Here is a 22,057-nt window from a genome sequence, read left to right as displayed (position 1 = left end):
CCTGCATGCTGTTACAACTGCTCTTCTACGTTACATTACCTCTCAGCTATCGTATATGTAATCAAGCGTACTTGGCCACGTCCTCTGCATCCGGACCAACTGGGTCAGAGCTGGCAGCGAGGTTGCACTGGTGGAACATGCGCAGGTCGTTGTCCCCAAACGCGCCCGTCACAGAGTGCAGGAGCCCGCGGTTGTGAAACAGCACCAGGTCGCCCTCACTCCAGTCGACCGCGTAAACGTTGGCGGGTGCGATCCCCGGCCGCTGCAGCTTTTCGAGCCAGTCACGCACCTCGCCGAGGTCAGTGATAGTCGCACCCTCGGGGAACAGCTCTGCTCCCTCCTGCTGGGCAATGTGCAGCTCCATCGCGCCGCAGGGATGTACCTGGAGTGCGAGAGCACCGGTGACGGGGTTCTTCCACAGCATCGGGAGCGTTTTGATCTCCTCCTCGACCCACGGTGGCAGCTGGTCGAGTGGCAGCTCGCGGCCTTCAGTCTCGAGACCAAGGCCCGTTGGACGCGCCCGTGCACTGCTCATCCACACGTAAGGGTGCGGCGCGTACTTGACCTTTGTGCGAACGGCGAGCGACTTGAGCGCGGGTGGGAGCTGCTCAAACATCGACGTGCCGGACACAAACGCCGTCGCGCCAGGAGCAACCTTGATCTCGTCGCCCGAGCCGTCGTCGTAACGCAGCGTCTGGGCTGGACCCTTGGGAACCTTGACGGCGTAGAGCGTGGTCACCTTGGGCGGGGAGAGCTTGTACAACGCCGCATCGATGTGCCAGCGGTAGAAGCGGGTCGTGCCCTTGGCTTCGTCTTCGTCTGACACCTTTGTCGCGTGGAATGTCGCGTGGTGCGGGTGCTTGAGTTTGGGCTGGGGTTAGTGGTGTCCTGAGGGCAGCGAATGGACACCGGCGCGGAAGAGTGGATGGGAGATAGCGATTAAGGAGGTGTTTTGGGAGGAGGTGCTGGGGTCGTCGCCCTCACCAGCACGCTAGTAGTGATGGCTGTCCCACCCGATGGGGGTTTCCGGCCCAGTTGATTGGGGGTGGGAGTCATGTGAACCAACTCCGACCTCGTCGGGACATCGGGTGCCGATCACACCCTCACCCTCCCTGTCACTGGGGTCCCCACCGGCCGCTTGGCCACCTAACCGGTGACTTGCCACCCCCCATCTCCCATCTCACTCACCTGGTCAAGACCCTCATAAGCACCCGGCACCTGTCCATGGCCGATAAGCTGCACCTCCGGCTGGTGGGGGATAGTCTTGAGGTCGGGGTGTAGGATCGACTTGGTTTCCTTACCCGTCTTGTTGTTCCCGTGCCCGTACGATTGGGCGGTGGGGTCAAAGCTGCGGGTCATGGCTGCTTGTTGGGCTGGTGTGAGTTTGGTGTGCGGGAAGACGAGGATGTCGTGCTGGTGTAAGTAAGAAGGAAGGGGCAGCGGGGAAAGTGTACCTTGTAGAGTGCGTCTTGGAGTTCAGACATGGTTTCGGGTGTTTGGTGGGCTGGGTCGAAGCCAGTGACGACGCGGCCGAAGGCGCAGCCGTCGAGGGGGGCGTAGGTTAGGGTGGCGGCCATGTTGCTGTGGGAACAGTGCAAGAGAGAGGGAGAGAGTGATGGAGAGTTGATGCGAGGGGATATAAAGTAGTGGCGATTGCCAAGGCGAGTGGTGAGTGTGTATCAATTGACCTCGTGACTCATCCGGTCACATCGGACTTCTGGCTTGCACGCCGTCACGACCTTATCAGCATCACCAATAACCACTCTCATAACCCAAACTCGTCATTCTCACCTTACAACCGCCGTTACGGCCGTCACCCTATATCACTGCAAAGAACTCTCTCTTCATACTACCTACACATATGTACAACATTACGCGTTACGCGTGCCACGGAGCCTTCCAGTCCTTGGCCCCGCGCGACTTGGACTGCCCGAGCGGCTTGCTGATCTTGCTGCCGCCCCCCTCATCATCACCCATGTCCACTGTCACGCCAGCCTCCTTCCTACTCGTTAGTCATGTACAAGACAGGAATCTCACAGTCTCATGCGGAACACGTTGGCCTGCGTCGCGGCTGTGATCTTGTAACCCCCCTCGAGTGCTGAGCGAAACGCCTCTGCACGGGGATCCGCCTCCTTGATGTTAAACACACGGTCGACGAGGTCGACACGCGCGCTGATGGCCCCGTCTTCAGCGAGCTGGCACACTTCGTAAACCATCGAGTCCTCATCCGTCTCGAACGCCTCGGCCATCTGCGAGATGCGCACCGAAGAGAACGGCGTGACGTATTGAACGACTGCACGCTGGCGGATATTCTGCAGAAGGACAGGTGTATGAGGCGCGATAAAAGGATTCAGGAGCATGTAGGGCTGGGGTAAGCTATCGAATGCAACTTTGGAGCTAACCTCAGCCTTGCGCAGAATCGTGAGCGCTTCTCCGTAGTTTGCGCCTACGAACGCGCGGACCAGGTCAAGAATCCACGGCTGCGAGTCGTCGATGGCAGCATGGAACGACGGGCGGTCGAGAAGGACTTCTTTGATGTAATCGCGGCTACCGGATGCGAGCGCAAGGATGGCCGTGAGGAAAGCGAGATCAGCGGTAGAGATGACGACGCCGTCCCATTCCCCGAGGCCGCCCTCCTCGCCAATCTCGCCGAGCTCACAGGCCGCGCGGCTGAACTCGAGTGAGTCGATGGCCAGGAGGCCCCTCGCGACACGGAGCTTGACACCGACGGCTCGCCGCACCTCGGCCGATCGCGCAGCCTGGGTGCGGCTCATCTCGACCTGAGCGCGTGTCATTGTCGAGCTGACGGGTGCGTCGCTCGCGTCCTTGACAGGATGGAGCCGGTCGAGGGACGCCGATGTCTTGGCTGCGTTGCCAGATACAACACTCGTGTCGTTGAACTGGAGAGAGCCCTCGAGGACGGCAAGACCCAACTCAACAAAGTGGGCTGCGCCACTGCAGTTCTCTCGCACCTGCTGCCAAGCCCTGAGCGCCTCGACCAGAGAACCGGTTTTGAGCGCCAGCTCGGCCTGTGCCAGGTACGTCAACTGGCGTAAGCCTTGAACTTTTCCCTCGCCACTCACGCGAATGCTCTCCTTGATCAGGTTGGCAATGTAGCCGTTCAGCTCGACATTGAGACGGTTGTTCTCTGCCTCCTCCTTGTCCCGCGCTACCTGGACCCAGAGCGAGTCTGGAGTGCCCTCTGCCTCAGACCCCTTCTTGCTATACGCCGCGTCAACGTCCATTGCATCGTCAGTCGCGCGAGTCTTGCCGGGGTTGAGCGTCTGGTCGATTTGCGAGACGAGGCGGAGATAAAGGTTGTGGTCCCATGTTTGCTCCTTGATGAGAGGAATGGCGCGGAGTGCAGCAACGCGAGCGAGTTTACGGGCGTTTGGGGACGCTTTGGCCTGAGAAAGGACAAGCTTGGGTATGTGGGAGAGGCGAGTGATGAGTGCGCGGCCTGGCGTAAGCGTGAACAGCAGTAGAGTGGATCAAGTTGGATGCGATTTCGCCATGCTTGGCCTCAGTGTTTACTGCCTATCTCTCTAAATATCCTGCCCACCGACCAACCTATCCGATGGGCCTAGCCACTCATTCCCCAGCCGCACCTCTCTCGACATGACAAGACGTACCCTTGTAGGTTCCAATATACGCGTTCCAGTTGAAGGTATCTGGGTCGATGGCGTCGAGTGCGGACAAAGGCAACTGAACTGGAGTTTTGCCCGACTCTACGTCCATTGTGGCTATAGTTGCCATTGTTGGACGTGGTGAGCAGATGGAGTAAAGGAGAGCAAGCGGAGGAAGGTTGTTATTGCTGTTATTGCTCAGATGTGGACCATGTCTACCTCCTCAGCTCTACTTGAGTCGCGGTCCCATCGTCGTCATAGTCGGTCGCGTGGCTTTGATTCCGATTACATCACGTGATACATTTTTGAACCACGCGAGCAGCTGAGCCACGCGACAGTTCTATATCTCTTCCCTGATTCCATATTTCGGTCAATCACGACCGTAATCTCCGCAGCCCATCAGAGTGGAGGGCCTACCCTAACACTGACCCCGCACTTGAGCCGATACAGTCGAGCTGTCCAAGATTATGGTTGGTTGAACAAGGGGGTGGGATACGGAGAGAGTCAGGGGATAGAAAGGAGTCACAAAGTCCCACCACCGAGGATGGGATGATTGTAGAAAAGGCGAGGGGTTTTAGTCGTGTTAGGCTGCCGAGACCTACTTTGACCGGTAAAGAGTGGCCCTTTAGAGTAACCGTATGGCGTGATAATGAGCGCCCCTAAGGATAAGTCAGAGTCTTGTTCCAGTCAATTTGGCCGCTTGCGCCCCAACTCTTTCCGCCCTTCCCTCTCTCTGCCTGCCTACCTACCCTTCCACGTTTCCGCGTTTCTACACCCCAAATGTCATCACCACTCTCTGCAGTCAAACGTCTTACAACTACCTTCAACCACATCTCCAGACAAAGCTCATCATCCTCCAAAATGACTTCCGACTACTCCGTTCGCCAGGTCGGCGCTGCCAACACTCTCGACTACCGTCTCTTCATTGAGAAGGACGGCAAGGTCGTCTCCCCCTTCCAGTGAGTTTTCCGCTTCGCTTCGGCAGCTCGGCACTTCCGAGCGCACCTTTCGGCCAAGAGTGCCTGTTTTTATCACCAATCCCGAGAATGCCAACGAGCACCGAGCAGATGGGGCGAGAACAGCGAGAGCATATGATTGCATGGCGAACAAGGCTCCCAGTACGGTGCATGCCGCACGTGCATACCGCCAAGGCAGGGGGGGGGGGGGGGGGGGGAACGACGCTGTGATGATGCACAGAGCTCCAACCCCGCCCCTTCCCCAATTGTTCATTCCCCAACCAACCCGATCAAGATGTAGCTCACACCAGTGACATCCCCCTCTACGCCGACGAGGGCCAGGGTATCCTCAACATGATCGTTGAGGTGCCCCGCTGGACCAACGCCAAGATGGAGATCTGCAAGGAGGAGGCCTTCAACCCCATCCTCCAGGGTGAGTTGCTTCCCGAGAGCGAGAGCGACGAGTGACGACGAGCGAGCGCGTCTCGAGGATCGAGAAACTCAGTCGTCATGGGTGTGCGCCCTCCTTGCACTGTGACACACTGCTCCTCTGACTTTTCTCACGCATGCACAACAGCTAACTCCTAGACACCAAGAAGGGCAAGCTCCGCTACGTCCGCAACTGCTTCCCCCACCACGGTTACATCTGGAACTACGGTGCCTTCCCTCAGACTTGGGAGGACCCCAACCACAAGCACCCCGACACCAACGCTAACGGTGACAACGACCCGCTCGACGTGTGCGAGATCGGCGAGGCCGTCGGCTACACTGGCCAGGTCAAGCAGGTCAAGGTCCTCGGCATCATGGCTCTCCTCGACGAGGGCGAGACCGACTGGAAGGTCATTGTCGTCGACGTCAACGACCAGCTCGCTTCGCGCCTCAACGACATTGAGGACGTTGAGCGCCACCTTCCCGGCTTCATCCGTGCCACCAACGAGTGGTTCCGTGTGTACAAGATCCCTGACAACAAGCCCGAGAACGTGTTTGCCTTCTCTGGCGAGGCCAAGCCCAAGAAGTACGCCACCGAGATCATCTTCGAGTGCCACAAGGCTTGGAAGAAGCTCATCAAGGGCGAGGCCCAGCCCGGTGAGATTTCGCTCGCGAACTCGACCGTCCAGGACTCGAAGGGCTTCACCTCCGACCAGAGCCAGCTCCCCAAGGCCAACCCCCTCCCGGCCGCCCCCATTGACCCCTCGATCTCGAAGTCGTTCTTCATCTCGTCGGCCCAGTCGTAAGCGCGGCCGTGTGGCGTGGGTATCGAGGCTGCACCCTCGACCCGCGCCCTCAAAATAGCATAGGTATGACGGAGAAGTTGATGCATGTGTGAGCAGCGAACACTGAGGGTGCAATCGACTGATTTCACGGCTGCACTGTCAACTAATACAGATTGATCGAGGGATTCCGGGTGCTATGAGTCGCGCGATGGGCGAGCGAAACGAAGTGGAGGTAAACCAGATCTGGCGAGTTGCGGCATCTACTCGTCATGGAGAGGCAGGCCGAGCTGCTGGTGCACAGCCGTGACAGTCGTGTGCGTGAGCTGGGCGTACTGGGGTTAGTTAGCATTCGGCGTATCTTAACTCACCTTGCCGATAAGGGATTGCGTCGCATCCTTGACCTCGTTATACTCGTGTAGAAGGTCGATATGGCGCTTACACATGGCGTCCGCGTCCTTGGGCTTTCCGCCCTGGTCGACGCTGGGCTCAGCTAAGCCTGAGCATTTCACAGATCAAGCTGTGTGGATACCTTCCTCATGAGGGAGGCAAGCTCACCCAAGTTGGGCTTCGGCCTCCTCAATCTCGCGGAGGAGCTTCTCGACCCGGGGGTCAGGGTGCGGTGAGCGCGGGCGAGGCTGGTGTGAGCAAAGGCACGGCCGCATTGAGTCTCACAATAGTGACAGCCTGCATGGCTGTGGTTGAGGGGCGGGTGGCCATTGTGAATGATGTGGGCGTGAGGGAGAGCGAGTGGTGAGAACTGCTCGATAGAGAGGTGGAGAGATGGAGAGATGTGATGATACGACGGAGAGATGAGTCAACCGAGGAAGGTGTAATAATCATCTCTCCTTTCTCATCATACCCACCAACTCGCCTGCTTGCATAGGTCGAGCACCATGCGCGTCGCGTATCCCGCGTCGACAGAGCTTGGCGTCGGAGTTGGCCTCGGCGAGGAGCTAAGAGAGAAGAGAGAGGCCCCGTTACAGTGGAGGGTGGAGGTGAGTCGGTCGAGGAAGGTGACACCCCGCTCACCATCCACCCGCTTAACATGCCACTTGTTCCGCCGCCAACCTCGGATGGCTTGCTTGGCAGCTCGAGAACGCTCAAGCGGCCTATCGGCCGAGGTACGCGCATTCAGGCTCCGGGGCGACCTCCACACCAGCCATCTCACCGCGTCTGCCCGAATGAGTCAACGTAACCAAGAGAACCAAACAACTCACTCAAGTGTGTGGCGCAACCGAGTGATTCACACCCGTCCAGAGTTGACCGGGCCGGCGGTCCGCTGGCCAGTTCAGGCCTTGTCGTCATCTGTTTGGCCTGAGAATCGCATCCGAGACACTATTTCCTCCAGCACTAGGCAGAACTATCAGAACTGAGACAATCCCACAACAAACAATAGAGGAAGCAAACATGCGTCCAGGCAACAGATCCATTGACAGTAAACCCCAGTCCCATTTATTCTGACTCTTCAACCGGGGGTCACACATGGGCGATGACGGAGACGAGAATCACAGGGGAGACGAAGAGCTGCAAGTGGCCAAAGGCAGGTTCCACGGACTCCTCTCTGCTGGGCAGATTCTCGACTTTGTCAGTGTCCTGGTGTTTGACTTGCACCCGATCGCCTTCAAGGGCTTCTGCTTGGACATTGGGGCCATGTCTTACTTGCGAGTTAGGACAGTCAACCACTGTCGCGACGCCGTTGATGCTCCTGTGGTCAGGGCCGACGTCGATACCCTCGTCCTCCTGGGACATACTGTAGTCCCATGGCCAATGTCCCCGGATTTCAGCTAACCGCTCCGAGTTGGCCATCGTCCTGCAGCCGAGAGGGAAGATTCCACGTACCGTTCTTCACCTGGGGTTGAAATGGCCTCGAAATCGGCTTATGGGTTCCTCAAAGAGGTTGAGACGCTTGTCCTCGTCATTGCCGACCTCGCGGCTGTGGACCCACCAACCTCGTCGCGCTCGTGGTGGAACGACAACGGCGACTGGTACCCCATCGAGAGGGGCCGCATGCGCGGATGCGTAGCGCCTCATTGTCGTGGGTAACGGTCCCATCTCGGACGACCAGGTGCGCGTCTTAGCCAAGACATTTGGTATCATAGGGCGCCCACCCTGGCAGAGTACATCACCGGTTTTGGCGACGAAACGTATGGTCTCGAGGAGCTCGGGATGCGGTGTAGCATGCTCTCGATTGAAGAGTATAAGGACAGTATCGGGGAGGAGGCGTACTGGATCGAGATGGGCGAAATGGGCGCGCCAAGGCTGCTAGCACTGTGCCAGTGCATGTAATCATCGACTCAATATGACGTGACTGCCGGGCTCCCGGGCCGCTCCGTTTTGACCGTTGGCGCTTCGGCTCCTGATGCGGAACGGTCCTGATTGAGCTTTATCGCAGGAGTCGGTGAAAAAGGGCCGATCAGATGGAAAGTAGGCCAGGTGATGCTCCCCGGATGTTACTTGGCAAACGGCAATCTCCGGGTGGTTAGTGCCCACCGGGGCCCACATCTGAGATGTGGAGAGTTCTAACCGTGGCGGTGGCGAGTGTTGAATAGGCTCAATTAATTGTGATAGCTCGTGGATATGGATGGACATGGCTGCTGAGAGGCACGGACGAGAGTGCTTTTCTCGCAAAATGCTCAGAACGTTCTGCAAGACAGCAACAGGTCAGCCTCGCGCGTTGGTACAGTAGTTGGCGGTCCACATGCTCGGCGGCGGCTCGCCTCCTCCTGCAGCTTGTTCGAGTCCCGTCCCATCTCCATAGATCCGAGATGAGAGCTCTCGGCACAATATGGCCCGCACGGTATGCCGCAGACACCGGGGTATTTCATGTATGCCATGATGGGATTAACGTAGACTGAGCCAATTGATGGCAAGGCAATGTGGGACGGTGTTTTGCCCACATTTGCTTAAACACCGGGGTCCGGCAGAGGACACATGAGATCGCACAGTCCGTAGATGGCCGTGACTTGCCGAAAGAATAGCGCGTCCAGAGTCCTCTCATTTCCCACATGCATGCAATCTGGGCTGAGGGACCCCACAACGGTTGCAAGCGCCTGAGTTAGTCCAGCAAAACACCGTTCAATGATTGCCGTGCCGCTAGGCCAAAGTCTACTGCTCCACTAACTGTTCATAAACCGTCCGTGTGAGCAATGGCGATGGCCCCACATCCAACTACACGAACATTATGGAGAGCAAAGCCGCCATCTCCCACGTCGAGATCAGCACCGGAGGCAGCGTCGACAAGCTTGACGAGAGCGCCAGCTTCACGAACCCATCCCATGATCGCGCTATCGCGCTCGCCATGGCGCGCGCTGCCGACCCGGGGCCGCGCGCGTTCTCGCCCCGCGCCATCCAGCTCCTGTGCATCGTCCTCGTCGTGTGCATGTGCTCTGGCGACTCGGGGTTCGACGGAACCGTCATGGGCGCCATCAACAGTATGATCCAGTTCCAGGCCTACTTTGGCCTTGAGGGGGCTGCCAAGAGCACCGGTATTGTTTTCGTGAGTTGACTTGAACTACTAAAAACTGACAGCAGGGTATGTACACTGTCGGTCAGGTCGCCGCTGCGTTCCTCGCCGCCTACCTCCCCGACAAGTTTGGTCGTCGCTGGGGTATGTTCATTGGCAACATTATCCTCGTGGTTGGCGCATTCCTCTGCGGCTTTAGCAAGAACATGGGCATGTTGCTCGCCGGCCGCTTCCTCGTTGGTATGGGCTGCTCGGCCGCTGCCGCCGCAGGCAAGTCGTACCTCTCCGAGATCACTTCGCCGTGGAACCGCGGCCGCTACATGGGTCTCCAGAACTCGTTCTACTACGTCGGGCAACTGCTCGCATCCGGCATCGCCATCCCCATGGGCCGTATGGCGACCGATTGGTCGTGGCGCGTCCCCATGATCCTCCAGTGCATGCTCGCCGTTATCAACATTGCCTTTGTCCTGTTCCTCCCCGAGTCACCGCGCTGGCTCTTCTCGCGTGGTCACGAGGAGGAGGCCATCAAAATTCTCGCAAAGCTCCACTCGCAGGACAACGACGTCAACTCGCCTCTTGTGCAGATGGAGGTCTCCGAGTTCCGCGACTCGATCGCACTGGACGGTGCCGACCAGCGCTGGTGGGACTTCCGCCCGCTCTTCAACAGCCACTCTGGCCGCTACCGCTTCGGCATGTGCGTCATTGTGTCGTGCTGGGGCCAGCTCAGTGGTAACGGTCTTATCACCTACTACCTCCCGTCTCTCCTCCAGCTTGCCGGCATTGTCAACCGTGACCGCCAGCGTGTGCTCAACTTTGTCAACTCGATCACCTCGTTTGCCGCCGCTCTCACGGGTACTGCGATTGTCGACAAGGTCGGCCGGCGCAAGCTCATGCTCACCGCCGCAATTTCGTGTACTTGCGGATTGGCGATTGTCGCAGGTCTCCTCTCCGACGCCGGCCACAAGAACGCCATGCGCGCCAACGCCGGCATCACGTTCATCTACCTGTTTATGATGTGTTACAGCTTTGGTTGGACACCATTGCAAGGCCTGTACCCGGCCGAGTGCCTTGCGTTCGAGGTGCGCGCCAAGGGACTTGCGCTGCAGGGCTGGTTCACCAATGTTTTCTCGCTCATCAACACTTTCGGCCTCCCCAGCGCCCTCAAGGCCCTGAGCTGGAAGACGTACCTCATCTTCATGGTGTGGGACATTGTGGGCGTCGCGGTCATCTATCTGTTCACCGTCGAGACCAAGCAGCTGTCGCTCGAGGAGCTCGACGAGGTGTTCGAATCCAAGAACCCGAAGAAAACTTCGTTTGCGCTCTCCGCGGCTGCCCGCGAACGCGCGGCCGAGGAACGCAAGGTGCTGGCCGCTGCGGGTCTCTAGTCGGCTTTGGGCGGGTGGGGAGTTGAGAGAGCCGCGGGTAAGTCGGCATTTCGATGTGGAGGGCAGATGAGGGAGGCGATTGATTGGTCCTGTAGGATGATACAAGTAGTGGCGACAGAAGACAAGTCGAGTAGTAAAGCAGTAGTAGTGTCACAGGTTAGATAATAGGGCTGTTGTAAATAGGGTCATGCGACACGGTTTGCAGCTACGAGTGCGGGGTTGGACACGTCTGGAGTGGACGTCTTATGGCGCCACACTTGGTATATCCCACTGCCCTCCATGTATATCCATTCCTGCTACTACTTACTGCATGATAGCAGAGTCTGATTCATGGGCTGCTATCGGGACTCGCGTATGGAGATCGGGAGGGATCATGGCGCCACCCCAGATTGGGGTGGCGATACTGCTCGCGATTAGAGAATGTGAAGCGAGCGACGTATGTCACCGGGTCTGTAACCCGAGAAGCAGCAACATGGACTGGCTTTCCGCACTGCCAGCGAGTGGCCGCATGCTCAGCTGCAAGCAGTGGCGTGCGAACCGGCTGCCGACTCTGGGGGTAACGTCGGGTCGCTTACGATCGGATGCGTCGTATATCGTCTCGGCCGGCCCGATCAGAAGCGACTCGAGATGGGCGACAAGCTGCCCACCTGACTCGGCTCACGCATGTCGCTCACATTCATATTGATAGATAGCATCACCTTGCAATACCCACTAACTCTGTCACTCACAATGGCCAACGACTGGAAGACCCGCGCAGACGCGTACAAGGCACAGGTACTCGCCTCCATCCCCGAGGCATGGCGCCTCAAGTCCAAGCCAGCCAGCAAGGACGTGCGGTTCGTCGCTGAGACCTCGGGCATCCTGACTCCCGACGAGGTCAAGCTCCTCGCGCGCGACGCGACGCAACTCGCAGCCGACATTGCCGCGCGCAAGTTCACCGCTGTCCAGGTCGTCACTGCGTACTGCAAGAGCGCGGCTGTTGCCCACCAGACCACCAACTGCATCATGGACTTCTTCCCGGAGGAGGCTCTCGCTCGCGCAAAGTGGCTCGACGACGAGCTCGAGCGCACGGGCAAGACGGTCGGTGCTCTCCACGGCGTGCCGATCTCGGTCAAGGGTGAGTCGCGAGATAGGGTTAGAGCTGACACCAGACATGGTCGCGGTCAAGGGCACACGAATGTCGGCCGGGTACCTCGGGTTCCTTGAGAGCGACCAAGGTGTTTCGGCAGAGGACGCTGTCATCACTGCGTCGTTCCGCGCGGCTGGTGCCGTGTTCTACTGCAAGACGACCAACCCCCAGTCCATCATGCACCTCGAGTGCAACTCGTTCTTGGGGCCCACGACCAACCCCTTCAACACCGACCTCACGCCAGGAGGGTCGACGGGCGGCGAGGCTGCGCTGATTGCGGCCGGCGGTTCCGTCCTTGGGTGAGTTCATTGAGTGGGAGTGAGACTTGCATCTGTTGTGCTCTCCACCTACTTGTTGCCGAGTTCTCGCCCGCCCAACGCTGACATTAGCATCGGTACCGACATTGGCGGCTCGATTCGCAACCCCTGCGCCAACTGTGGGCTGTACGGCTTCAAGCCCTGTGCGTCGCGTCTCCCAAAGAGCGGCAACATGTCCGGCATGCCGAACCAGGAGACGATCGTCGGCGCAATCGGGCCGATGGGCGTCAGCGCTCGCGACATGGAGCTCTTTGTCAAGGTGCAGCTCGACGCCAAGCCGTGGAAGCTTGACCCCGGAGTCGTCAAGATGCCCTGGCGCCCCGAGGAGGTCGAGTGGATTGGCGGCAGCAAGCCCCGCATCGGCGTTCAGTGGAACGACGGCGTAGTTGTGCCCCAGCCTCCTATGCGTGCCGCGCTCAAGACTGCCGTCGACAAGCTCAAGGCCGCGGGATACGAGGTGGTCGAGGTACAGCCCCGCAAGACATGGGAGGCGTGGCTCCTCCTCAAGGAGCTGTACTATACCGACGGCGGTGCGCGTGTGATCGAAGAGCTTGGACGTACCGGTGAGCCCCTCCTCCCTCTTACCGAGTGGATTATGGAGGGCGCGACGGAGAAGACGACCACCGAGGTCATGAACCTCGTGGGCCGGCGCGAGGCCTACCGCAAGGATTACGCAAAGCACTGGGAGAGCCTGAACATCGACGTCATGCTCCTCCCTCCTATGCCTGGGCCGGCGAATGTGCTCGGAACATCCAAGTACTGGCTGTACACGGCGCTGTACAACCTCCTCGACTACCCTGGTGCCGTGTTCCCCACCGGCGTGCAGGTCGACCCAAAGAACCCCGAGCACGCGCGCGACCAGCCGCGCGAGTACCTCTCCGAGGACGACAAGCGGACTGCCGAGGAGTGTGAGTGGATAACAGGCCGAGGTGTGGAGATGTAGAGCTAATCCCAGATACCCCCGAGAAGTTTGAGAACGCGCCAATCGATCTCCAAATCATCGGAGGCCATTGGGAGGACGAGAAGGTGATGGAGGCGCTGAAGATTATCTCCAAGGTTGTCAACCCCTAGACGTTGTACCAGGTCAATGGATTACATGTACGAGGCGGGAGTGTTGGCTTGGGGCGTGATGGAGAGCAACCCAGTGCAACTAGAGTTGGTCGCTTGCTCAGTTCAGTCTACTCCTTGTACTCTTGTAGGCGGCAGCTCTTTGGCCCCACCCCTCCACCAAGCTCAATCCTCAGGCAGTGGTTTACTCATGCACAAGTCGGTATCGTCTCTGCAGACTGGCATCGTCATGGGTGGCCGACCTCCACTCTGGCGGGACCAAATTCAGAGTCCCATATTTTGGTGACCACCAACAACCCCCATACTCATACTCTCTCAACCATCCATTTCACAACATGTCCGGACGAGACGAGAAACCCAAGCTCCCACGTATGCCTGGACAGGCTCGCCGTGGGCGACCCTCTCTCGTGGCGGCGGCGGCCGCCGCAGCCCCAGCCACAGCGGACGCCAGCGTGACCTCGATGCTTGGCGAAGTGGACTCGATTCTCACTACTGGCGGCCAGGCAATGGACATCGACGCACCCGCTCCTTCTGCCCCAGTCGCTCCTCCCGTACCTGTCGACGTGAAGCCCGTGATCCCTCGCGCAGGTCCTTCTTCAGCGCCCATGGTGCCTTCGCGCTCCGGTTCAGGCCCCTCCTCCCGTCCAATCACCCCTGGCCCCCCAACTGCGTCTGGGGATGGCCTAGGCCCCGGCCCGGCTCGCCTCAAGTTTAAGCCAAAGATGCCGATCCGCCGTGCGGTAGCTGAGCCTGAAGTCAAGGTTGAGCCCGTGGCCGTGCGGGGTGGTCGTGGGCGCGGTATTGGGCGTGGGCGGGGTGCGCCTCGGGGACGTGGGGGTGGTCGTGGTGCAGCACCCCTCGTGACTGTCGCGGCTGGACCGTTTGGCGGCACGCGCTCTGCTGGAGGTACGTAAAGCAGAAAATGGGGCTGATGGTAGCGATTCGCCGTGTTATCCCGCCGGCCCCACCGCGCAACTACATGGCCGACGTTACGAGTGCCGAGGTGTACTCGGACAATGAGGACGGTCCGTCGCACGGGGGCGGCGGCGGCGGGGTTATCGATATCGAGGCGGTTAGTGGGCTGGGCGAGAGCGCCCCGACAAGCGTGTACCGCTTGCGCGACTTGGATGGAGGCAAGGCCAAGGCCAAGGCGGCGGACAAGGCCAAGATGAAGGAGGCGAAGCGACGGAAGCAGGATGCGCGTAACGCTCGCGCAGCGCATCTCGCGGCCGGTGTCGCGGCGCCGCGGATAAAGGACGAGCCCGTCTCCCCGTCCACGACCGTTGCACATCTCCCCGAGTTCCGGCACGGCGACAGCATGATCGCAGCGGACATGGAGCAGGACCGCGACGCGGAGGGACGTCGTGTCGGAGGGATGGACATGTCGCGCGAGATCAGTGGCGTGAGCACACTCTCGGGCAGCGGTGACATCGATGCCGCGAATGCACTCGACCTTAGCGAGAGCGAGGACGAGGAATACGAGGAGGACATGGAGGGCGACTTTGTCTTCGTACCGGGCATGGACAACCCCGAAGACAAGTTGTTCACGTTCCAGTTCCCGACCACGTTCCCTCGCTTTGCGAGCCGCGATCCCCAGCCCGAGGAGGAGAAGAAGGAAGACGTCAAGCCCCCTCCGGCGGCGCTGCGGAAGAAGAAGGTGCTGCCGCCGCCCGAGGGGCGGGTCGGCACCCTGGTCGTCATGAAGAGCGGCAAGGTCAAGCTCGTGCTTGGCGAGGGCGAGCAGGGGATTGTGATGAACGTGAGTGTGAGCGTGGGATGGATGGCTGACATCAGGTGAACGCGGGCGTTCCGTCCACATTCCTCACGCAACTTGTGCATGTCGACGGAAAAAAGCACTCGACCACAGTGCTGGGCGAAGTTCACAAGAGCTACACTGCCATGCCCGACGTCGATCGTCTCCTCGACCAGCTGTTTCTCAACGGCGGCGAGACGCCTGGCGACCGCGAGCGCGCGGCCCGCAAGGAGGCCAATCGCCAGGCGCGCGAGCGGGGCCTGGTCAAGATGGAGCCGAGCTCGCCTTAAGTGTGAGCTCAGGCTGAGGATCCGGGCAGTTGGGGAGTTGAGGACGATGTGCGATACGTGTAGACCCGCGATGGGGATGTACTTGTGGATACTGCCACTGGAAGTGTCGGTCAGGCGAAACGTCAAGTTCGGTCTATTCCACTGACCTCCACTCTACCTCCACTCAAACCTCCAGCCTAATCCCGCCTCGCCACCGTCATCTCGGGTTGTCGCTGTCGCGTCGCTCTAGCGCTCTAATCACAATGTCGTGCCAGACCTGCCTCTCCGACCTCCGCGCCCCGCCGGCTTTCATCCCCGACTGCTGTGGTGCACCCGTCTGCGCCGCGTGCGTGGCGTCCAACCCACGCCTGACGAGCTGGGTGCCTTGCCTGCGGTGCGGCAGCTCGCTACCGAAGCCGCCGGATCACACGGATCAAGCGGGTATCAAAGTCACGCGGGTTGACGGCAAGCAGCCAAACCCCCAACCTAAAGAAGAGGACGACCAGTTCGTGCTCGTTGGTGAGGATGATAGCGATGAGGAAGGGGAGGAGGGTGGTGGCGAGGGAAGCCGGAAGGAGGAGGGAAGGGAGGAGGGAGACGATGAGCCGGAGATTGTGGAGATCACGCACGTCCCCAGGCGCGGGGAGACGCTGCTCTCTATAGCAAGACAATATGCTACCGATGTAAGTTTTGTCGGCACCTTCTCTTCTCCCACATACTCTTTCCTCCCTCCCTCCTTTCCCTCCCTCTCCTTCCTGCCAACCCCATCCTCCCCCTCCCTCCCCTCCCTCCTCGGCCCAACCCCAACATCCCGGCTCACGCAAGCCCCACACCCTCCTAGCCCTCAACGACCTCCCCCACGCGGCACTATACGCCAACCCGCGCCTGATCGCCACTCGCCCAAAGCTTGTCATTTCGCGGCGGCTGGTCAACGCCAAAACGCTCGAAAGCGTGGACGTGACCGAGACTGAGGAGCGAAAGGCACAGCGCGCCCTCTCCCGCTTCCAGGCCGTCGCCAAGGCCGAGGAACACGTCGCGAGGGCATACCTCGCCTTACACCCGAAAGAGAATGCTACCGGTTCGGCTTTCCATCGGTCGTTGGAGGGAGGAGGTGAGGTCGTGTTCAACTTTGTTGATGAGAAAAAGAGGGGGGAGGGGGAAGAGGCGGCTCTCGAACATTATTTTGATGATGAAGTTTGGGAGGCTGGGGCGGCGAAGCCAGCCAGAAGGAGGGATGGGAGGTGGACTGCGGTGGGGGCTGTGTTGCCAAGTGGGGTGCAGGAAAAGAAGTTGATGCTGTCATAGAGTTGCAGACATGTATGCAGAATAGCGGCTCGCTGGTCGTCACTCTCTGCATAGTAAGGTCGTTACGGCACGGCTCGCCTGGATCACGTAGAGTGCCGAGGGAGGGGCGGAAGACGGGTAGGACATTGGTGTGACCTAGAATGCCCCGGAGCGTGTGATGGGGGGTGAGGAGGGCCGCCTGGTCAGAACAGTGTTCAGTGCTCACGAGGTGCTGTGGGGTTGGTTGGACTCACAGCGGAAGTCGCTCTGGTTTGGTCAGTTGAGCGACAGATGGATACCGTCGAGTAGAGTGTGAAGAAGAGTGAGGAGTTAAGAAGGTGGAATATCAAACGTCAATGTAGTAAGGAAGGCAAACCCAGCCGTTATGCCCATCAGTCACCAGATCCGAGCACTGGTCAACCGCCCCGTCCTGCTCGTCTGATATTCACAACAAGCACTTACTCGTGCTGTACATCTAATAATCGACAATGCCCATGAACCGCGCCCAGTTCCGTTCAATCGTCCTCACAGCCCACACCTCATCCGCGCGCGGCTCCCTCAACCTTCCCTTGTCATCAAACAACTCGTCCTCGTCCTCCATCTCCCATTCTTCTTCACCCTCCTCCAACCGCCAGCCCCGGCACTCGGCAATCCATTGGACTGCGCCCCACACGAGGCTGGTGCAGCGCGTCAGATCGTGTGTGTCACTCTCGACCAGCACGCGGTCCCTTGGGAGGGCGCGGACGGCGGGGGCGCCGACCCCGCCACGTGCGGTGATGAGGAGCGAAGGAGAAAAGTACACTTGTGGGCAGCACTTTGCCATGGTGCGTAGGAACTCGGGCGCCATACCGCCTAAACTGTGGATGTCGACGCGGACACGGGGGAACGAGTCGCGGAAGAGATCGAGTGTCGCCCCGCTTGCGGCCACACAGTGCCAACTGACCGGGAGGCCGAGCTCGTCCGCGAGAGAGAGTTGGGTGCGCGCAATCTCGTGTTGGTGGGTCATGGCTGTTTTGAAGGGCGAGAGGAAGGTGTCCTTGGCGCCACGATGTATCCGTACACGACAGGTTGCGTCGAGTCCAATCTCGCCGACGAGTGCGAGGCGACCTGCGTCGCGCGCCGCTGTGAGGTTTACGCGCATGCGCTCCAGGTGTGGAGCAAAGTCCTCAGGCTCAGGAAGGTGGTGGAGGAGGTTGGCGAATAAGGCTTCTTGGGAGGGTTTGGGAGAGAAGACGACGCGGTAGTGTTCCTCCTTTGAAGGCGGTGGGCCGAGGCTGAAGCGATGCACAAACCACGGGTGGTGGCCTGCTGTCAGCTCCCTGTGTTCTTGTAGCAGCTCCGGTGTGTTCTTGGAGCAGCTCCTGTGTGTTCTTGGAGCAGCTCCTGTGTTCTTGGAGCAGCTGGAGAGACTCTACTCACCAAAACACGCTATGACTTTAGGCCCCGGTATTGGCGAGGATGTGGAGTCTGATGGCCAGCCTCGAGTCTCCGCCAGCGCCTTGACCGCATCCTGGTCGTCGTTTGTTGCCATCGCCGCGAGGCCGCCGAGCGGCACGGCCACGTACGTTGCGTCGGGGTGTTCTATGTCTGTTGGATGGCAGTGCGCGTCGGTCACTGGTGTAAGCTTGGTTCACTGAACAGCACAAGGCGGTACTCACAATGTGCCAGGATGTGAGCCGGAGGCAGTTGGAGCGACTCGACGTCTGGTGGTGGGACGCTTGGTGACCCTGTTCGAGTGGAATCGCCATTACTTGTTTCTCTTGGGCACATTGTTGCCCACAAATCAACAAGAAGATGTGGAGACGAAAGAGGAGAGGTTGGCAGGCTCAAGGATGGTCGAGTTGGGCGCATCTGGTGGAGGTCGAGGTCGAGGTGGAGGTCACGTGGTTGAAGCGGACACGTACATATGCATAGAGATACATTGTACCTCATCTACATGATCACATGAGGATAAAGTTGGAATGGTTGAAGCTTAAATCTTCGAGTATGTTATCAAACACAAGCCCCGCGTCTCCAGTCCCAGTCTGCATCGCGTCGGGATCCGTCGGCACCTCAAGGAACCCGGGGTTCATGCGAGCGAGCGCGACCAGGTCGGGCGGGAGCCAACCCTCCCACTCGCTCGCGTCGACCTCGGAAAAGTTACGCTTCAGTTCCGAGCTCGGCGCGTCGACACGCCGCTCGAGCTGTACGTTCATCAGCGAAGTGAGGACGTCGGCGCTCTCGCCCAGGTCGGTGCGGCGTTTCCGTGAAAGCGATCGGAGCTGTGCAATGCCACTCTCGGCTTGAGCCTTGGTCTCCTCGAGCTCCTGAGGAAGGGCGTACGACAGGTAGATGATGACAACCATTGTCGCTGCGAAGATGCAGTATGTGTGGCCCCAGTAGTGCACATTTGTAAGGCGGGGCGTGCGCTCGTTTAGGATGCGACGCGCGCATTGCAGACATGTCTGCTTGGAGAGGAGGTATCGTCTGCTGTCAGCGGGCGGGTCGCACAGGGGAACCCACGGGTTATGGCACGCCTCGGAGAAGTAGTACCGGTGCAACCGCATCAGGCGAAGGTCCGCGCCCTCGCTCAGAGCGATGCTCTCACGTTTGAGCTTGTACAGTTGCCCCGCGTCAACGACATGCTCTGTGCCAGTGTCATTCTCGCGGAAGAACGGCGGCGTGTTCGCAATCGCGCGCTGCAGCTCCTCATTCGCCCTGAGGTCAGTTGTCTTCAGCAGGTCTGACCTGCATAGGGTAACTCACTCAACGACAAAGTTGTAACGCATGCGGCCGGCACGTCTCGCGTTCTGCACAACCCCCTGGAACGGGTAGAAGAGCTGCAGTCGTTGCAGGAAGTACGACATGTCCTGACGTCAGCTCAATTGTCAGGGAGGTGGCTTACGGTGTAGGTGTCTCGTGGGAGCGAGTGCACCGGCTGATCGGGCTTGATATCCGCGTCGTTGACGTTGGCTGGCTCGGTTGTCTGGCTGATCTCCGGAGAGATGAGGTACAGAAAACCGTACTCGATCGCAAACAGTTGGTCGAGCTCCAGAAGGCAGTACCACACGCGGCGCGCGACTTCGCGGTCGATGGTGTTGCGCCAGCGGGCGGGAATGCGCTTGACTTGGCCGCTGATGATCTTGTTCTCGTCGGGCACGCTCGCGAGGCCGAGCGCCATCGCGATCTTAGTCACGCTTCCTAACAGTGTCCAGTGCTGGTTAGCGCGACGCGCACTTGAGAGGTAGATTCCGGCGATGCTGCTGTCAGCTTTGTTGGGGTCATGGAAGCTCACATGATGGCCTGGCAGGAGCGTATGTCGTGCACCTGCATCCAGTCACTGGCCTCGAGCGCGGCGTACGACAAGTCCCAGCACTTGGCGGCGAGGTCCTCCGCTTGCTCCTCGTTGAGGTTAAGGTCGCGATACCCGTCCTCGTCGAGGAAATGGATACCGACGGCCAGGCACGACGCGTATAGAGCCAGCGAGTTGAGCTCATCTCGATAAAACTCGACGCTCTTGGATCTCAACCTGTTTGAGAGTGCCGCGTATTGTGCTTCGAACGTTGGCCGATGGAGACAGCGCCAGCGAAAGTCCACGTTCTCGAGAAAGTGGTTGATGATGTATTTGCCGAGGATGATGGACGGGAGTTGAGAGGCTTGAGGGAAGCTCTTGAGCTCGCCCTCGAGCTTGGAGTTGCGCTTGTGGTGAATAAAGCTCGTGAACGTGAGTGGCGAGCCTGGTGTGGGCTCGTCATTGTCGTCGCGACTGTGTGGTTCGCTTCCCCGGATAGCGTTGGAGAGCAGTTCACGGCCCAGAGCCATGCCCTCGAGTGCGAGTGCGGCATCGTGCTCGTGTGCGCTTGGTGCTTTGCTGGCCGGCTCGTATTCGCCATGGTCGTCACGGAAGAACTGGGTCATTGGCGGGGTTGGCTTGTTCCCGAACTCGAGCCAGTTTGACGGGCCGGCCTCCCCAGGCCCAGCGCCGAGGTAACTCATGTCCATGGATATACCCTCCATCCCTTGTTGTTGCTGCCCGAACGCGGTGGGAGAGATCGTCGAGCCCATCCCTACCCCACTGCTGCCAGTATCGATGCTGATGTTGGTCGCCGGGAATCGCTGTGGCGTGAGACTGAGCATCGCTGGTGTCACAGGCGGCGCCATCTTCACGGCGAGCCCAGCCGACACTTGCCGCGATCTTTCTGTTGCCTCGGAATCCCGTCGCTTGGCCGGTCGTTCCTTGTCCGTGTCAAACTTGTCGGCCCTCTCCCGTTCCGCTGCCTCGCGCTCCTCCTGCTCCTTTGGCTTGAAAGCTGGCAATGGATCCGTCCACTCATTCAGTAGGTCGTTGTACGCGTCCACAGAGTCGACACGTATCAAGAGCCGTGAGATCACGGCCTCGAGCTGCGCGACGCGGTTGGCGAGAATCGACGTGTCCAAGACGTGTGTATATCCCCTGTGCGTCAGCCGTGTATTGGGGCTACTTACGTTGGCTTGTCATTTGGCTCCTTGATATACTGCTCGCACAAGTTGGCTTCGCCGCGGCTGATGTTAGTTGTGTGCCGATTGTGAACAAGCTCACTCTTTACATGGCGTACATGGCCTGACGGGGGTGGTTAGTCATAAGCCAACCTTGTTTATGATCTCCAAGACATACCAGAGTCGATCACACTTTGTCTTTCGCCGTCGGCAAGCTGTTTGTCAGCACTGCGACTCTATTGGGTTAGCGTGGTGACTAACCACTACAGTTCTGGACCGCTTTTGCTTTTCTCAGAGCACTGGTGTGTGAGCGACGCTGAGCAGGGCATGTTTGGATGGTGAATGTTGCGTTGCTGGGAGGCAAGGTGGTTGGAGGTGGTGAGTGATCAGATTCGCGGCGGCAGCGGCCCGGTCGCCTGCCTCGCCATCTCCAGCATCCAGCATCCAGCATCCAGCATCCAGCATCGGGCGCAATCCGTTCTCCGGCCTAGTCCACTAGACTTACGACGACCCTTGTGTAAATGAGAATGGGGTGATTTCCTGTTGTCAGCGCGTTGTCTTTGCAAGTGACCTGATAGGTAGGCGGGGAATATTTCAGTGTTAGGGGGCTGACGTACAGGGAAGATGGATGGTGGGAGATCTTCTTGACTGCTCATGGCAAACTAGAGATCTAAGGAAGCTGGAGAGTCAGGAGGGTCGAGTGAAGTTGAAGGATATGGTATGATTAACAAGTATGTAAGAGATGGAATGATGAATGACAAGAAGATCAGAAGAGTGAATGTTGATGGGAGATGGGATGGGATGGGATGGATGGATTGATTCAGTAGAGTCTTGCGGAGTAACCGATTCATGACCGTGTTACCAACCCCTGTTCCTTTTCTCATTACATTACGCGCGGCTTTGCACGGGCATCACTACTCATACAACATACATTCCATCCATCCATCAATCAATTCTCACCTCTGACCTCCGCGTCTCGGCTGGGCCGATGCTACTGTTACCAGATGATGACGTGGTTACCATTGGTGCTATTTGGTACTACGAGTATGACTAACGCGGAGAGTGGTAAACCCGCTTGCTTCTAACCAACGATGCTTGATTACAATCTTCGGACATGCCGGCCCCGGAGTCCCTTCCG

The 22,057-nt window shown here is 59.1% G+C and overlaps 10 protein-coding genes across 10 annotated transcripts; 6 read left to right on the top strand and 4 right to left on the bottom strand.

Annotated features, from left to right (window-relative positions):
- Positions 1 to 61: 61 nt before the first annotated feature.
- Positions 62 to 1,577, bottom strand: CcaverHIS019_0109030 (uncharacterized protein; the record flags this gene model as incomplete). The annotated part of the gene is made up of 3 exons (XM_060604213.1): positions 62 to 871; positions 1,189 to 1,413; positions 1,455 to 1,577. 3 exons carry the CDS (start codon positions 1,575 to 1,577, stop codon positions 62 to 64), a joined length of 1,158 nt encoding a protein of 385 aa, XP_060453451.1.
- Positions 1,578 to 1,878: 301 nt separating this feature from the next.
- CcaverHIS019_0109020 (uncharacterized protein) lies at positions 1,879 to 3,738 on the bottom strand (the record flags this gene model as incomplete). Its single annotated transcript, XM_060604212.1, has 5 exons — positions 1,879 to 2,002; positions 2,038 to 2,366; positions 2,403 to 3,047; positions 3,084 to 3,460; positions 3,633 to 3,738. The coding sequence occupies 5 exons, from the start codon at positions 3,736 to 3,738 to the stop codon at positions 1,879 to 1,881; spliced, it is 1,581 nt and encodes a 526-aa protein (XP_060453450.1).
- A 749-nt stretch (positions 3,739 to 4,487) lies between these two features.
- Positions 4,488 to 5,817, top strand: IPP1 (uncharacterized protein; the record flags this gene model as incomplete). The annotated part of the gene is made up of 3 exons (XM_060604211.1): positions 4,488 to 4,585; positions 4,894 to 5,015; positions 5,171 to 5,817. The coding sequence occupies 3 exons, from the start codon at positions 4,488 to 4,490 to the stop codon at positions 5,815 to 5,817; spliced, it is 867 nt and encodes a 288-aa protein (XP_060453449.1).
- A 239-nt stretch (positions 5,818 to 6,056) lies between these two features.
- Positions 6,057 to 6,513, bottom strand: CcaverHIS019_0109000 (uncharacterized protein; the record flags this gene model as incomplete). The annotated part of the gene is made up of 4 exons (XM_060604210.1): positions 6,057 to 6,128; positions 6,165 to 6,276; positions 6,352 to 6,431; positions 6,469 to 6,513. The coding sequence occupies 4 exons, from the start codon at positions 6,511 to 6,513 to the stop codon at positions 6,057 to 6,059; spliced, it is 309 nt and encodes a 102-aa protein (XP_060453448.1).
- Positions 6,514 to 7,656: 1,143 nt separating this feature from the next.
- CcaverHIS019_0108990 (uncharacterized protein) lies at positions 7,657 to 8,082 on the top strand (the record flags this gene model as incomplete). Its single annotated transcript, XM_060604207.1, has 2 exons — positions 7,657 to 7,831; positions 7,913 to 8,082. The coding sequence occupies 2 exons, from the start codon at positions 7,657 to 7,659 to the stop codon at positions 8,080 to 8,082; spliced, it is 345 nt and encodes a 114-aa protein (XP_060453447.1).
- An 895-nt stretch (positions 8,083 to 8,977) lies between these two features.
- Positions 8,978 to 10,644, top strand: CcaverHIS019_0108980 (uncharacterized protein; the record flags this gene model as incomplete). Its single annotated transcript, XM_060604206.1, has 2 exons — positions 8,978 to 9,292; positions 9,328 to 10,644. 2 exons carry the CDS (start codon positions 8,978 to 8,980, stop codon positions 10,642 to 10,644), a joined length of 1,632 nt encoding a protein of 543 aa, XP_060453446.1.
- A 729-nt stretch (positions 10,645 to 11,373) lies between these two features.
- Positions 11,374 to 13,161, top strand: CcaverHIS019_0108970 (uncharacterized protein; the record flags this gene model as incomplete). The annotated part of the gene is made up of 4 exons (XM_060604205.1): positions 11,374 to 11,761; positions 11,796 to 12,072; positions 12,163 to 12,998; positions 13,046 to 13,161. The coding sequence occupies 4 exons, from the start codon at positions 11,374 to 11,376 to the stop codon at positions 13,159 to 13,161; spliced, it is 1,617 nt and encodes a 538-aa protein (XP_060453445.1).
- Positions 13,162 to 13,493: 332 nt separating this feature from the next.
- CcaverHIS019_0108960 (uncharacterized protein) lies at positions 13,494 to 15,201 on the top strand (the record flags this gene model as incomplete). The annotated part of the gene is made up of 3 exons (XM_060604204.1): positions 13,494 to 14,064; positions 14,097 to 14,917; positions 14,953 to 15,201. The coding sequence occupies 3 exons, from the start codon at positions 13,494 to 13,496 to the stop codon at positions 15,199 to 15,201; spliced, it is 1,641 nt and encodes a 546-aa protein (XP_060453444.1).
- Positions 15,202 to 15,443: 242 nt separating this feature from the next.
- CcaverHIS019_0108950 (uncharacterized protein) lies at positions 15,444 to 16,906 on the top strand (the record flags this gene model as incomplete). The annotated part of the gene is made up of 4 exons (XM_060604203.1): positions 15,444 to 15,699; positions 15,844 to 15,863; positions 16,006 to 16,291; positions 16,845 to 16,906. 4 exons carry the CDS (start codon positions 15,444 to 15,446, stop codon positions 16,904 to 16,906), a joined length of 624 nt encoding a protein of 207 aa, XP_060453443.1.
- A 33-nt stretch (positions 16,907 to 16,939) lies between these two features.
- On the bottom strand, positions 16,940 to 21,575 carry scn1 (uncharacterized protein; the record flags this gene model as incomplete). Its single annotated transcript, XM_060604202.1, has 14 exons — positions 16,940 to 17,769; positions 17,884 to 18,078; positions 18,123 to 18,181; positions 18,409 to 18,930; positions 18,967 to 19,161; positions 19,210 to 19,313; positions 19,349 to 19,703; positions 19,739 to 20,896; positions 20,929 to 20,985; positions 21,023 to 21,043; positions 21,098 to 21,134; positions 21,181 to 21,218; positions 21,425 to 21,459; positions 21,537 to 21,575. 14 exons carry the CDS (start codon positions 21,573 to 21,575, stop codon positions 16,940 to 16,942), a joined length of 3,645 nt encoding a protein of 1,214 aa, XP_060453442.1.
- Between the last annotated feature and the right edge of the window lie 482 nt (positions 21,576 to 22,057).

Source organism: Cutaneotrichosporon cavernicola (assembly GCF_030864355.1).
Source record: "Cutaneotrichosporon cavernicola HIS019 DNA, chromosome: 1".
In the NCBI taxonomy this organism is placed as follows: Eukaryota; Fungi; Basidiomycota; class Tremellomycetes; order Trichosporonales; family Trichosporonaceae; genus Cutaneotrichosporon; species Cutaneotrichosporon cavernicola.
The sequence above is the reverse complement of the archived record's forward strand: the minus strand, read 5'-3'. Positions and strand labels throughout refer to the sequence as shown.